The sequence below is a fragment of the Martes martes genome (assembly GCF_963455335.1).
Source record: "Martes martes genome assembly, chromosome: 12".
In the NCBI taxonomy this organism is placed as follows: Eukaryota; Metazoa; Chordata; class Mammalia; order Carnivora; family Mustelidae; genus Martes; species Martes martes.
The window spans coordinates 78864259-78879838 of record NC_137900.1 but is presented as its reverse complement, the minus strand read 5'-3'; the positions used below and the strand labels follow the sequence as shown (position 1 = coordinate 78879838).

Genomic DNA, 15580 nt, shown 5'->3' with positions numbered 1-15580 from the left:
AAACGAGGCAAGTTGAAATAGGAAAGTAACCATCCAGTCAGAAATAAATCCTAGTTTATTTTGATTGCTTAACATTTTTGTGGCTGTTTTCTCCTTCTGACCAGTTTGGTTTGCTAGCTAATTAGAAAGAAGTTGGAAGCATTTCTTTGTTATGAAAACCAATGGTCATGCAAATGTAGTCCTCACCCTTGTTTAAGTATAGCATTTGTTTCTTAAGTCCCTTCCCGGACTCCAAAGCCAGGAGTCAACAATGCCTCCAGTGTAAGGTTTCATTTTCCTCTGAGAACACACACACACACACACACACACACACACACACGCACTCATGGACACACACAAAAAACACATGAGCACGTGATCCAAACAGACCAGCTGAAAAGGATGTTTTGGATGAAATCTTGGCATTTATTATTCCTGTGTGACCTGGGAAGGTCCAGGGTGCCAGGATTCAGACGTATTTCGGTTCAAGTCGCTCCTCTTCCACTCTCACTTGTGAATGGGGATCGGACATCCATCTCCAAGGGTAATTTTAGGATCAAATGGAGGAATAGAATCATTTCATCACAAAGTTGCTCTCTCACCTTGGGCCAGCCCACAAGCCTTTCTGAGCCACTGTCTCTGATCTGTCCAATGGATTAGATTAGATAATTTACAGAGTCCCTTGGAGCTGGAACATTCTATGATTCTCCTCCCCTGGGATCTAATTGGATTCAGGATGGGATGTTGCAAGGGCTGGAGACAGAAGGAAAGAGTGATCCTGCCGTGACACAATGCTGGCTTCTGCCGCCTAGCCAGGGCCCCCGCTTTGATGTAGGCCTTTTATCAGGGTGTGTTTGTGCTCTCTCCAGGGTTTGCCTGGCCATTGCACCAGTCCCCATTCTGTTCCTCTTGGTCTGGGAAAGAGCCAGTAGATGTGGAGACTCCCAGGCAGGATTTCTTCCCAAGAGCAGCTTGGATGGTGAAACTCACAGAGTCCAGAGAGATTTCCTGTTTTGTTTTCCACAAGCTCAAGCGACTATTGATTACAAAACATACACTCACACAAAAACAAAAGCACATACACAAACAAAACAGGATGTTCTCTCTCCTCTCCTTGCTAGAGTCAAAGCGGTCTCTTACCATCTGGGTCACTTTCACCCACAGCCCTGAATTTCACCAACATAGTATTAAGCCCTTAGTGCTGCCTGGAGATGTTACAGAATCTTAAGCCATGAGCCATTTTGCACGTTAGGTTTAGGAAAGGGGAACCTGCAAGTGGAGGGAGAGGGAGATCCATCAGTCAGGATGACCTCATGCGATCCCATTTGGTGTCTGTCCTCATGGGACCCACACCCAGTGCTGAATAACGGACGTTTGTTTCCAACATAGGTTCTGGCTTGTGGTAGGAATAGTGCTATGACTCTGTGCCAGACTCTGGCCTACATACTTTATGCAAACACTGAAAGAGATGTACTTAAATTAAAAAAAAAAAAAAATCTTGGGGCACCTGCGTGGCTCAGTGGTTTAAGCCTCTGCCTTTGGCTCAGTCTTGATCTCAGGGTCCTGGGATCGAGCCCCGCATCGGGCTCTCTGCTCAGCAGGGAGCCTGCCCCCCCCCCTTCCCGTCTGCCTCTCTGTCTACTTGTAATCTCTCTCTGTGTGTCAAATAAATAAACAAAATCTTAAAAAAAAAACTTGTTCACTTGAAATTTGATTTTAACTAGGCCTCCTGAATTTGTATTTACAGAATCTGGCAACCTTACTTGGGGTCTACCCCACTGCCTCACATGGTTAAACAGAAAAGACCTGTGTTTGTGAGTCACAGAGATCTGGGTTGGGATTCTGCTTCCAATACTTGAATTGCTGTGCCATCTGGGGAAAATCGTTTCACTGCTCTAACTCCTAGTTCTTACACCTGTAAATGAAGACCATGATATCTGTATCTCAGTACCATTATGAGAATTACATTTCTTAATGCCCTTAAAGCGTCTACGCTGTGTAATAGGTGCTTCATGAACATTAGCTTTTGTTATAATTCTTTTTGAAGTGTCTTTAGTCACTACGCTTAATTCAGGAGAAATGAGATCACTTGTTCATCCCCTAGCAGAGAATATGGGTGAGAACATTCAGCGGGCGTATTGGAGCTTCCTTATCAGGGGCACTGAGAGAAAAGTGGTGAAGGCTCACGCAGTAGCATTCTCTTTTGTTTGTTTTTTCCTCTAAAAACCTTTCTTGTTTCCTTTTGGCCCACAGTTTGGGAAAGGGATCTGGGGTGGTTAAAAAGCTGCCTGGTGGCCACAGGGAGAGTGACCACAGGTTGAGGCGTAGGGTGAAGTCCCTGCGGCGGGGGCGGGGGGGCGCGGTGCCATGGAGGGTCCTTGAAGGCTGCAGGGCTCCAGAGGCTTCTAGTTGTGCTTGTGGGTGAGCCTTTCAAAGAGATAGGAGCCCAGCCAAGTGGGGGAGGGGAGGGGCAGCAGAACCACAAGGTGAGTCAGGTGGTCGCCATCTTCTGGATGAGTTTCACCTCCTCATCTGGGAAGTGGTTCACAGGAAGTCCCAGAGCTGGGGGCCTCTTGGGCAGAACGCAGGGCAGGGCGTTCAGCTCCAAAAGGGCCTGGTTCAGGGTCTCCTCCAGAACCACCGTGGCTTCTGCGGCATCTGGAGTTTTACTCCACTCATCCTGGGAAGGCTTGTGAATGTTTTGGAGGAGGACGCCGCTGCCGGGCTGGTTTTGCATCTTCGAGAGATGCTCGGTGCCTTTGCCTTTCTCCTCCGTGAACTCACAGACGTCGAGGCCACATTGTCGAGGTGGAAAGAGAAGCCCAGAGGGAGGGAGGTGTCGGAGGCCCACAGACACAGGTTGACCAGGTAGTTCATGGCAGCCTGCATGTTGGTGCAGTAACTGACGAGTCTAGAAACTCGTATTTGACCGGCAATGAGGAGCTAAGCTCAGAATACAGTGTTGGCTGGTCCTGGAGATAGAGGGCGGCTGAGCAGATGGTTTTGAAGGTTGTGACTGGAACAGGTTGGAGGGTGGTCAGAGGCTGGAAGGAGGGGTGTCCTTGGGTCTGTTCTGCCCACTTTTTTTTTCACATTAAAAAAAAATTAACATATAATGTATTATTTCCCCCAAGGGTACAGGTCTGAATCATCAGGCTTATACATTTCACAGCACTCACCATAGCACATACCCTCCCCAGTGTTCATAACCCAGCCACCCTATCCCCCCTGCCCCCCACCTCCCCGGCCAGCAACCCTCAGTTTGTTTCCCAAGATTAAGAGTCTCTTATGGTTTGTTTCCCTCCCTGGTCCCATCTTGTTTCATTTTTTCTCTCCCTACCCACTACGACCCCCTGTCCTGTCTCTCAAATTCCTCATATCAGAAGGATCATATGATAATTGTTTTTCTCTGATTGACTTATTTCACTTAGCATAATACCCTCTAGTTCATTCCACATCACTGCATATCTGTCCAAACATTACTGAAGCAAGAGATTTTGTAAGATGGCTGGGTGCGTTGCTATAACAGCGTTCTTGATACACACCTCCTCCTAGATCTGTGTTTTGGGTAGCTAAGGATGTTGATCCCAGACCCACTTTGCACAAATGTGTTACACCTGAAACTTGACAGTGGAGGAGGGGAAAAAGTGACACCTGGCTAACCAGGTGTCCTTGGATATAGGCAGTATGAAACTCTCATTTAAAAAGTACACATTGGGGCACCTAGGGGGCTCAGTGGGTCGAAACCTCTGCCTTCGGCTCAGGTCATGATCCCAGGGTCCTCGGATCGAACCCCGCATCGGGCTTTCTGCTCAGCAGGAAGCCTACTTCCTCCTCTCTCTCTCTGCCTGCTGCTCTGCCTACTTGTGATCTCTGTCAAAGAAATAAATAAAATCTTTTAAAAAAATAAAAAAGTACATAGCAATAAACATAAAAGGAAAAGAAAGGACATAGGGTTTGTTACCTGATAAAGGGGTAAGAGATCAATATTCTCTGAAGTCCCTAAGTTTAAAAAAAGGTCTGTCAAACATTCTGAATCCCAGTGCCTTGAACATCAGCATAAATGGAGTGATTAAAGCATGACGCACACCTGAACCCGAGCATGAACCTAATGATGTTTTTCAGTGTCCATTTATTTATTCAGTAAATATTGACTGGATATTTGTGTCAAGTCCTCTGAGAATACTTGCTGGAATAAGGCATGGCCTGTACCCTTGGTGTGAGCAGAATCTGTTGAATGAGACAGGCAAGGGAATGGGACAGTAGGTGTGGTCTAGTGTGTTATGGTGTCCAGGAGAGGTGCGTGGTTCAAGGCTTAAGAAACTCAAGGTGTTGGATTCCTGGAGCAAAGGCATGTATCATTTAAAACCAGGAGAGTGAAATGGAGTATAAGAAAGGGAGGCAGGGAATATTCCAGCAGGGAGAAGAGTTTTTTGTTTTTGTGGTTTTTTTTGTTTTTTTTTTTTTTTAATTTTAAAAGATGAGACACATTGCAATTATATAGAATGTTAGGGTTTTTTTGTTTTGTTTTTGGTAGGGGGATGGGGTAGCTAGGGATAGGTATTAAGGAGGGCATGTGTTGCGATGAGCACTGGGTGTTACATGCAACTAATGAATCATTGAACACTACATCAAAAACTAATAATGTACTATACAGTGGCTAACTGAACGTAATGAAAAAAGCAATTATATGGAATGTTGGTCATCATTTAGAGCAAGAGTCAGCAAACGGTGGACCTAGACCAAACTTAGCCTGCTTCCTGTCTTTGTAAATAAAGCTTTATCAGAACCCAATCATGCCCATTCATTTGAAGTATTATCTATGTCACTTTCATGCTACAAGGGCAGAGCTAAGTAATTGTGGCAGAGACCACCTGGCCACAAAGCCAAAATTATTTGCTATCTGGCCCTTTACAGAAGCATCTGTTGTCCTAGTTTAGAGTGCACTTTCCATAGGTAGGAATTTACTGTTGGTGGGAATGTTAGTGGTTGCGTGAGAGTGGAGGGTGACATGCAAGGAAAAATTAGATGATGCTGTAGAAGCGGTCAGGAGCTCGAGTAAGGAGCTTAGACTTTATTCTGGGAGCCATGGGGAACCTCTGAAGGTTTCTATGTGGGGAGGCATGTGGTCAGCACAGCAAGAGGCAGTGACTACACTTGGTATGAAAGCACGGAGTAGTGTATGGAATCATTGAATACTCATATTGTACACTGGAGACTACTATGACACTGTTAATTATACTTCAATTAAAAAAAAAGAGTTTGAGGGAGTTTCTGGAGCCACACTGCTTTCCTCAGATCCCTGCACCATCACTTTACTGGTTGTGAACCTCAGGCCAGTTACCTCCATGTGCCTTAATTGGTAGAATGGGAAATGATGATAATATCTATTGCACGGGAGTGGAGAAGGTTAAATAAGTTAATTCAGGTAGAGTACCAGGCCCCAGAGGAGGTTTTCAGTCATTGCTGTTATTGCCGTCCTGCCTCAATGATCATTCCGACTGCTGGGGAGAGAATGGTCCAGAATGGGAGAACCTGGTGGTAGAGTGCTAGGTGTTTGGGCAGGAGATGGTGACCTGTGCCTAGGTGGATCGCTGTGAAGTTTGGGTCAGCTGCTGTCGTGGTCACTGGGACCTTCACTCAATATCTCCACCATGGTCATCATCATCTCTTTTTCCCTCCTTTATTCCAGGCCTTCAAGAGTGCACTGATGAGCTCCTACTGGTGCTCGGGGAAAGGGGACGTAATCGATGACTGGTGCAGATGTGACCTCAGCGCCTTTGATGCCAGTGGGCTCCCCAACTGCAGCCCCCTCCCGCAGCCCGTGTACGTATGTATAGTCCCTCTTCCTTTGGCCACCCCTTTCCATGGACTCACAGTTCTATCCTTCCAGCCCAGGCCATGGCTTGCTTCTGTTTCCAGAGCATGTCACCAGATCCCTGAAGTCTTTGGAACCTACCTCTTTGAGAAAGCAGGAAGTTTTGGCAGAATACAAATCAGCTTTTTAAAATGATGCCCTGGGTTTATGTTTACTTCTTCACTCATCTGTTCAGGAAGGGTTTACTGGGCACTGACTACTGGTGGAAATTGGGGCCACTGAGAAAAAGCATAGAACCTTTTCAAAGAAATGTCATTTCATTTATTCATTCAACAAATAATTTGAACACCTGCTATGTGTCAGACACTGGGAATTCATCAGTGAACAAGATAGTCTGTGCACTTGGGGAGTTGATCGTTTAGTGACGGGACAGCTATCAAAGCAAAAACAGGAAAAAATGATGCAGTTTAAACAGTTGATAAAAATATGAAAGAAAAAAAGAAGTGTTAGAAGAGAGAAGAATGGGAGTTGGTGTGTTCGTTGGAGGGGAGGGAGTTAGGGAAGTCTCTCTGAAAAGACCTAAATGAGAGTAGTTTTCCAGATGACAAATGGCACCAGTCATGGTTCAGGCGAACGGAAGAGCACATGTGAAAGCCCTTACATGGTGAATTGACCATTTGAGGACGTTAAAGGAGGCCATCTTGACTGATGGAGCAGGTTTAAGACAGACAATGCTGTGAGGAGCATAGGAGAGTGAGGCAGGAGCCAATATGGGGGGACCAGAGTCCTTTAACACCCCTCTGTGTGTGTGTTGGGGAGATTACACTGTAAGATAGTTCTTGAAGAGGTACTATATTGTGTAGTGGAAAGAGAGAAGGAATCTGGACTGGGTATAAGCAAAGTTACTACCATCATGGTTCTGTCCCCAACTTGCTGGGTGATTTTTTGCAAATAATTTTCCTTTTCTGGGCCTTACTTTCCCATCTTTGAAATGAGGTGATTGCATTTCCCAGCCTCTAAGCATCTTTCCAGTTATAACCTTCAATCATTCTGCTCTGTCTTAGCATGTAAAAGGATTTTCTGAGACTCCTACCCTCTCTGAGGAAGTATTGATTTAAGGATATTAAGGAGTTGACTGATCTATTGGATTGGGAAGAATGACAAGAGGTTTGAGGCTACTGTGTTTGAAGGCATCGTCAATTTAATTGACGATGAAGCATTGCTGAGAATATGGTTTAGACAAATGGAAAGTTAATCAGTTTTCTGTGAGCATGTATTGTGGGCTTGGATTAATTTATTGGATCCCACATTGATCCTGAAAGGTAGCTCTTCTCAACCCTGCTTTCTGGACAAAGAAGAGGAGGCTGAAAGAGGTGTAATGAATTGCCAGGGTCCATACAAAGGCTTGTTGGTGGGTCAAAACAGGACTTGAGCCTGAATCCTGTGCTTTTCATCTTGAGACATGCAGACTCTTTGGGGGAGCAGACCATACTGCTGGAGAACAACCAGCCTTCCCTGTCACCCTTTCTAGGCTTCGTCTATCCCCAACAGTAGAGCCATCCAGCACGGTCGTCTCCTTGGAGTGGGTGGATGTTCAGCCAGCAATTGGGACCAAGGTCTCGGACTATATTCTGCAGCACAAGAAAGTGGATGAGTACACAGATACAGACCTCTACACAGGTAAGTAGGAAGCCTGTGACTTCCCATTTTGTTGGGATAGTGTGACAGGAGAGAAAATGATTTTCCAAATGCCTTTGGAGACTTACTCTCATCTGACATGGGAAGGCATTTGAGGTTTCATTATTTAGTGATTGCCACCTGATGCCCAGGCCTGTGGGGTTCTTTTTGTTTGTCTGTTTGTTTGTTTATGATATTCAGTAGGGAATGATAGTAAATTGTAACTGAAAAAATTTCTGATTCTCTGAGTTCAATCCTCAAAGTCCTATATCAAAGGGTTAGTTAATTCAGAAGAGGACTTAACCTTTTCTGCTTGGAAAGGCCTACAGGTCACATATTTGAGTACCTGAGTCTGAAATACATTCTCTCTAGGACTGAAGTCAAGAAAATGAAGGAATTTCCTTTTCTAGTGAAAGTGAGACCTATTACCTCTAGTGAGATAGTTTTGTATTCAGTGCTGAGGAAGAAGGATTTGGAAATGATTCAGGCACACTGGAGAAGATGAGAAAAGGGACTTTTAAGAGAGCTCTGCTAGGTTGTAACTCCTGAGGGCTCTCCCTGAGTTCTGAATGTCGGACATAGCCAAGAAACTGTGTCGTACTGGAGCTGGGCTCTGTGGGGGCTGGTGTTGCTTTAAGGCAGCCTGGGAATCTGGGTCTGTGGTAGTCAGCCTGGCGCTGGGGCCAAGGGGAGCCCAGGCCACAGGGACACCCCCTGGGCCTGTTGGAACTGGCAGGCACCAGGACAGGTTGGGAGCCTGAGTTCATGGGAGCCTAGGGGTGCCATGGAAGCTTCTGGAGCCTTGATAGCTGGTAGTCCTAGCTGGGGGCCTAGCATCTTAAGAGTCTGCTGGGAGCCACCTATATCCAAGGGAGTTGGCCGGGTGCTGGAACAGGGCAGCTACAGGGTTTCTAGGGAAGTCAGGCACAGACTTCTCTCTTCTTCCACAGGGAGGATTAGGATAGTGGATCTGTCTTTTTTAACCTGCTTACCATAGGTTTTCCTATTTTTTGTGCTTCACCCAGGTGCTATAATATAATCCCTTACCCAGAAACCTTAGTTCTGTGGAAGTATTTTTCTGCATGGATAGTTGTTGAAATTGATTATGGGGAATGAGGGGCAAAGTTATTTTTCTAACTTTGCTCTGCAAATGATTACCAGCCTGGTTTTAGAGATCAAGTAAGTGAGTCCCAAAGAGGTGTGTGACTTTCCCAAAGTCCTACAACCAGTATCTGGTAAAGCCAGGCTTTACCATCTGGTTCTACTCCCAGCACAGTGCTCGTTCTTCAGGTACAATCATACTTAATGATGAAAGACTGAATGTTTGTTTGCTGACAGATTTTTGTTTTGTTTTAATTAGAAATGGATTTTGAATTTTCTGAGTCTATTGAAATGATCAAGCAATTTATGTTTCTTAATTTGTTTAATACGATAAATTGCATTAAAAATATGATAAATTGCAATGATCAATTTCCAAATGATAAAAAAAACTTACATTCCCAGAGTAAATAAATCCCATGTGGTCATGATGCATTATCTTTTTTTTTTTAATACATTGTTGGATATGATGTGTTAAAATTTTGTTTAGAATTTTTGCATCTGTGTTTGTGAGAGATTCTGATCTGTAGTTTTTTTGTGATACTTTCATCTGTTTTCGTTATCGGGGTCAATTCTGGTCACAGAAAGTAAATTGCAAAATATTTCCCCCCTTTTCTATTTTCTAAAAGAATTTGGGTAGAATTAATAATATTTCTTCCTTAATTATTTAGTAGAATTCACCAGTAAAATAATCTGGGCTTAGAGTTTTCCCTGTAAGAAGGTTTTAACTACCAGTTTAATTATCTGATTAGATATAGGGTTATTCAGGTCAAGGCTTGTATGTTTGAAGGAATTTGCCAATTTCATATAAGTTACAGAATTTACTGGCAAGAAGTTGTTTGTAATATTCTATAATTATTCTTTTAATATCTGTGGAAAGTATAGTGATATTGCTGCCTCGTTCTGGATTTTGGTAGTTTACTTTATCTTTCTTTTATTTTCTGACTGATCTGACTAGAAAGTCTAGTCAGGCTAGTCTACTAAAAAGTAATTTATTTACCTTTTCAAACCAATCAACTTTCATTTCATCAGTTTTCACTATTGTTTTCTGTTTCACTGAGTTCTGTTGGGATCTTTGTTATTTCTTTTCTTTGGCTGACTTTGGATTTAGTTCACTCCTTTTTTTTCCAGATTTTTAAGATAGTAGGTGAAGTTGTTGATTTGACATTTTTCTTGTAATGTAAGTATTCCCCTTAACTCCTGCTTTCGTGGTTTACCTATGTTTGATTAGTTAAGTTTTCATTTTCATTCAGTTCAAAATACGTTTTAATTTCCCTTTTGTTTTCTTCTTTGATTTATGGGTTCTTCACTGTTATTTATTTAACGTTACTTATTTTCCAAATATTTGGGAATTTTACAGACATCTTTTTGTTTTTGCATTTTGGTTTGATTTCCCAATATCAAAGAACTTAATTTTAATGACTTTAATCATTTTTAATCTACTGAGATTGCTTTACGGGCCTGAATCTGGCCTGTCCATTTTAAGAGAACGTATATTCTTCTATTTGTGAATGGGATATTAATATAAATGCCAACCAGATCAAATTGGTTAATTATGTTTCTCAAGTCTTCTAAACGCTTTCTGATTTTCTGTTTTGTTGTATCAGTACTTGAGAGAGTGTTATTGAAACCTCTGACAATAATTGTGGATTTACCTGTTTCTTCCTATAGGTCTATCGGTTTTTACTCCATGTATTTTGAAGCTCTGTTATTAACGGCACAAACATTTAGAATCACTAGATCCCCTTGATGAATTGATCCCTTTATTACTGTGAAAATGTTGTCTGTATCCTTGTTATTTGCTCTAAAATCTGTTTTGTTATTGATACAACTACTCCACCTTTCTTCCGATTAGCGTTAGATTGTTCTAACGTTTTCCATTATTTTCCTTTTACATTATTTTTATCTTTATATTTAAAATGTATTTCTGGGATGCCTGGGTGGCTCAGTTGGTTAAGCGGCTGCCTTCGGCTCAGGTCATGATCCCAGCGTCCTGGGATCTAGTCCCACATTGGGCTCCTTGCTCGGCAGGGAGCCTGCTTCTCCCTCTGCCTCTGCCTGCCACTCTGTCTGCTTGTGCTCACTCTCGCTCCTCTCTCTCTCTCTGACAAATAAATAAATAAAATCTTTAAAAAAAATAAATAAAATGTATTTCTTATAGCCAACATATATGTAGATCTTTTTAATTCTTTTTTTTAATCCTGTCTGATATTATTACCTCTAACTTGGACTATATTTAGACTATTCATATTTAATGTGTTATTTTTGTGGTCAATGTAAGTTTATCGTGTTGCTACTTGTTTTCTGTTGTCCCATCTTTCTTTGTTCCCTTTTTCCTTTTTCTATCTTTTTTCTTTTTGGATTGAGTGTTTTTACGATTCCATTTTATCTCTTTTGTTGACTTATTAACTATGAATGTTTTAAATTTTATTTTAGTGGTTGGTTTAGTGTTTACATATGCATATTCAACTTATTACAGTATACCTTTAAAGCTATTACACCACTTTATAGTATGGGAACCTTATAATAGTATACTTTTATTTCTCTCCTCCTAGCCTTTACTGTATTGTCATACATTTGCATTTTATATATATATATATATGTGTGTGTGTGTTTCATAATTCTATGTTATTGTTTTTCCCTAAATAATAAATTATATTTTAAAGGATGTTTAATAGGAAAAATATTTTATTTTTTTAAGAAAATTAATTTTACTTTTTAAGAAAAATAATTTTATGTATTTACTCGGGTCGTTACCATTTTTGCTGCTCATTATTCCTTCACGTACCTATTTTCATGTGATTTCATTGTCCTGTCTGAAGGATGTCTTTTTCTATTTCTTGTATTTCAGATCGATTAGTGATTGATTCTTTCAGCTTTTGCTTTTAGAAGTTATTGCTGGGTACAGAATTCTAGGTTGACAGACTTTTCTTTTAGTAATTCAAAAGTGTTGCTCCTCTGTCTTGGTTGCATGGTTTGTATTGAGAACAATCTGCTTTATTCCTATCTTTGTTCCCCTGTACATACATACCATTTTTGTCCTGTGGCTCCTTCTAAGATCTTCTGTTTAATATCAATTTTGAGCAGTTGTATTCTTTTCTTGTGCTCGAGGTTCATTGAGTTTCTTGGTTGTGTGGATTTGTAATTCTATCATATTTGGAAATTTGGGGGCCATTATTTAAAATGTATATATATATATATATTTTTTTTTCTTCCTGACCATCCTTCTTCTCCTTCAGTGATTCCAATTACATGTATTTTTGCCCATGTGAAGTGATTCTTTTTTAATTTTTTCTAATTATTTCTTCTTTCTTTGTTTCATTTTGGATAGTTTCTAGCACTGTCTTCAATACCTTCTGCAAAGTCTAACCTGTTGTTAACCCCATCTGGTGAATTTTTTATCTCAGACATTATAATTTTCATCTTTAGAAGTTCAATTTGGGTCTTGTTAATATATCACATACCTTAACATTTTTGACATATGGAATGGAGTCAGAGCGTTTTAATGTCTTTATATGCTAATTCTAACGTCTGGGTCGGTTTAAATGGATTGGTTTCTCTCCTCATTATGGATTGCGTTTTCCTGCTTCTTTATATGCCAGGTAATTTTTGACTGAATGCCAGACATTTTGATTTTTTCCTTGTTGGGTGCTGGGTATTTTTGTATTCCTATAAATATTTTTGAACTCTGTTCTGGGACACAGTTAAGTTTCTTGGAAATAGTTTTATTCTTTTGGGTCTCACTTTTAAGATTTGTTAGGTGGAGCCAGAGCAGTGTTTAGTCTAGGGCTAATTATTTCCTACTACTGAGGCTAGACCTTTCTATGTGCTCCACACAATGGCCTGTGAATTATGAGATTTTCCAGTATGACTGGTAGGAACAGGCACTATTTTTGGCCCCTACATGAGCACTTGGCGCTGTTCCATCTAATCCTCTTGAGGTGGTAGTTTCCTCACTTACATTCATCAGTCTGTACTGTGCTGAATATCGAAACAGGACCCTCCAGAGATCTCTTCAATTTTCTCTTTGTGTAGCTCTGTCTTCCTCATTCCTCTATCCCTACAGTCACTGTGGTCTCTCCAGACTGAGACCTCTTGTCTTCCCAGTGTAGAGAATTGTACATGAGTATATATATCATATCTCTCTCTCTGTACCATGACCTGGAAACCTTTTAAAGGCAATAATCTGGGGAAATTTTAGGGCTCACATAATTTGTTTCCCACCTTTCAGCATCTCTGCCCTTTGTTGCCTGAATTCCAGTATGACCTTTTTTTTTTAAGTACTCTTCTCTTTTCCTTGTTAAATTTCTTTGTCTCAGGAAATTGGAGAAATTAATCTAGTCCCTGTTTCTCTATCTTATCCAGAAATGGAAATCCTCTTGATTTCCTCTTGTTTCTCTTGATTACCCAGGAACCAGAGCTCTGATCCAAGCATTATCTTTTTTACTTTTTTTTAAGAGAGATAAAATTTACTTATTTTTAGGTAATGTACTGAGGTCACCCCATGCAGATATCACTTCTTTTTCTTCTTCTTTCAAAAGTTTGAAGGTAATGACATAGCTACCTCCATCTTTACAGATTGTAATCCTTTCTTATATGACTTGACTTTCATTCTTTCCACTGCTCAATTCTTAAATTTTTTAAAGGGCAGTTATTATAAAGAAGGAAGACAATGACTCTTGTGTCTTTAGGACTTGTAATCCTCCCATAAGGCCTGACATACATAGATTTTCAAAGTTGAGTGAATTGGTCTATGGGTAGATATTGAAATCCACATTTGTATATATATAAGTATATAGATATATAGATATAGTTATCTTAAGTGTACAACTATGACATTAGCTCCTTAAGTGCTGTGTGACCTTAGAGGGTCTTATGTAGCCCTACAGGTTAGCTGAATACATCACAAGACTTCTGAAAAATATGATGATCAGCTGAGGCTGTGGATGATGGGGGTACCTATCTGAAGCAAAAACCACATTTTTAAATTTATTTATTTATTTTTGCCTCTATGCCATCTTTACCATGTTTCAACCATCTGAAAAGTTCACTCAGCCCATACTTAAGTATTTCAGCACAGGGGTGCCTGGGCAGCTCAGTTGGTTGGGTGCCCGATTCTTGATTTGGGCTCAGGTAGTGATCTCATGTCCATGGGATCAGTGGGCTCCACACTCACCAGGAACCTGCTTAAGATTCTCTTCTTTTCTCTCTGCCCCTCCCCCTGCTCTCTTTCTTTCTCTCTCTCTCTGAAACAAGGAAATACAGTCCAGATAGAAAAATAAATAAATAAATAAATAAATAAATAAATAAATAAATAAATCTGTTCACTTGATTGAGTTTTATCTTAGAACTTATAAGCCTAATGAGGGAATATGGGCTTTGAAAAAACATGACTTCTGCTTTCAGTTTCCACCACTCAGCACGGAGAGATCTAGGGCTAGTCATAATCTTTTCTAGGTCTCAGTTTCCTTATCCATGGAATGGGAGAGATAACACTCACTTAACAAGTTGCCTTGAGGGTCAAATATAGCATAGTTCTTGGGAAAGTGTAGGTACTAATAAATTTTAGTCACTTCTCGTTTCCATGAATTTTTTAAAAATGAAAGGAAAATTAAATGTTAGGAAGAAAACAGCAAAGTAAGGTTTAAGACTTGTTTTGGATAGAGAGTGAGGATTACTCACAGATTTGGCCAGGTGAGGCCAGAAAGGGGAAATGTGGGTTTTCTCCTTTGATCTCTGGATTTTTGCCAATAGCTGAGTCCAGGGCTGGAATTGTTTATTTATTTGCAAGCTCACAAGTGTGTGTGTGCACAGATGTACATGCATACATACTTGTTCTCTCTCTTTCTCGCTTTCACTCTCTCTCGCACACACACAAACGCGCACACTTTATTGCTGCCATCTGTTCAACATCCTTTTGAACTAGCTGTTGAAATGCTCACTCTCCCTCTCTGTCTCCTTCCCTGCCCCCCATCCCTGGGTTTGGTGCTCTCTCTTTGTTTCTTTCAGAGAAGCCATTGCACTGTCGGTTCTGGGACTCTGTTGGGAAAGCCAAACATAAGTAGCCTCCTGTTCCAGTTGTTTTGAGCAGAAATGGGGCTTGTTTTGGGGGGTGACTAAATTCCCCACATACTAATCTGTCATCGATATTAAAAACAGACGTCTGGTTCTCCCGCATGGCCTCATCAGAGCAATTGGCATAGGTTTCAGCCTTTTGGGCAGGGGTAGAGACAGGGGGTGGGAATATTAAGTGGGGGCTGAGACACAGCAGATTTAATAAAGCCAAATCCCCTGATTGACTTATGAAGAAACCAGCTGGGGAGGGGTGGGGACTTGCCTGGAGGTCACACATAGGATGAGTTAGTGGTAGAGTTAGAGATGGAATGGGGACTCTGGTTTCTTTTCCTGCATTCCCCGTCAAATACAACCATCTTTCTCCCAGTGCATCTTATCTCTAGTATCCTATGCTCTTGTTGAGAATAAACGTAACCAAGAGGCAGAGGGAAACTAGGGTATATAGGTCATCCGTCTGCCTGGACATGATGAAGTAATTAGCCACCTGATGGCAGCTGGAGGGCTCTGACCTTCTAGGGAGTGCAGCCCCACAGACTCCTCACATCTTGGCTACTTTCATATAGGTTGGCTTCCATAAACCCTGAAAGTTCAGAGTAGGACCACAGACATTGAGTCCGACTCCCTCATTATAAGGATCAGAAGAGTGAAGGGAGGAAGCAGAAGGGTCTCACTCACTCTCATAGTCTCCCAACATACTCCCCTGCATTTTCTTTGGTCATCTGCTGGAATTTTTTTTTTTTTTTAACTTTTTGAAAATCGGAGACTTCTGTCTTACCATGGGCTTTCCAACTTCAACTTGTTTGTTTCAGGGCTGGAAGTCCAGCGGGCTCTGTTGGCCCCCACAGAGGCAGCAGGCCCCCTCCACCATCCCCCCAACCTCCTCATGGAAGGCAGCAACATGTGGAGCTGGTCAGTGCCCCTTTCTGTCCTGGC

The 15580-nt window shown here is 41.5% G+C and overlaps 1 protein-coding gene across 4 annotated transcripts in view; it reads left to right on the top strand.

Moving 5' to 3' along the window:
* The window catches only part of ASTN2 (astrotactin 2), a gene marked incomplete at its 5' end in the record, with an annotated part of 861701 nt that overhangs the window by 709205 nt on the left and 136916 nt on the right, over positions 1–15580 (top strand). For all 4 annotated transcript variants that reach the window (XM_080820162.1, XM_080820161.1, XM_080820159.1 and 1 more), the window contains 2 exons: positions 5672–5805; positions 7329–7477. In XM_080820162.1, coding sequence (XP_080676288.1) covers positions 5672–5805; positions 7329–7477 — 283 coding nt within the window. The remainder of the gene's footprint in view (positions 1–5671; positions 5806–7328; positions 7478–15580) is intronic.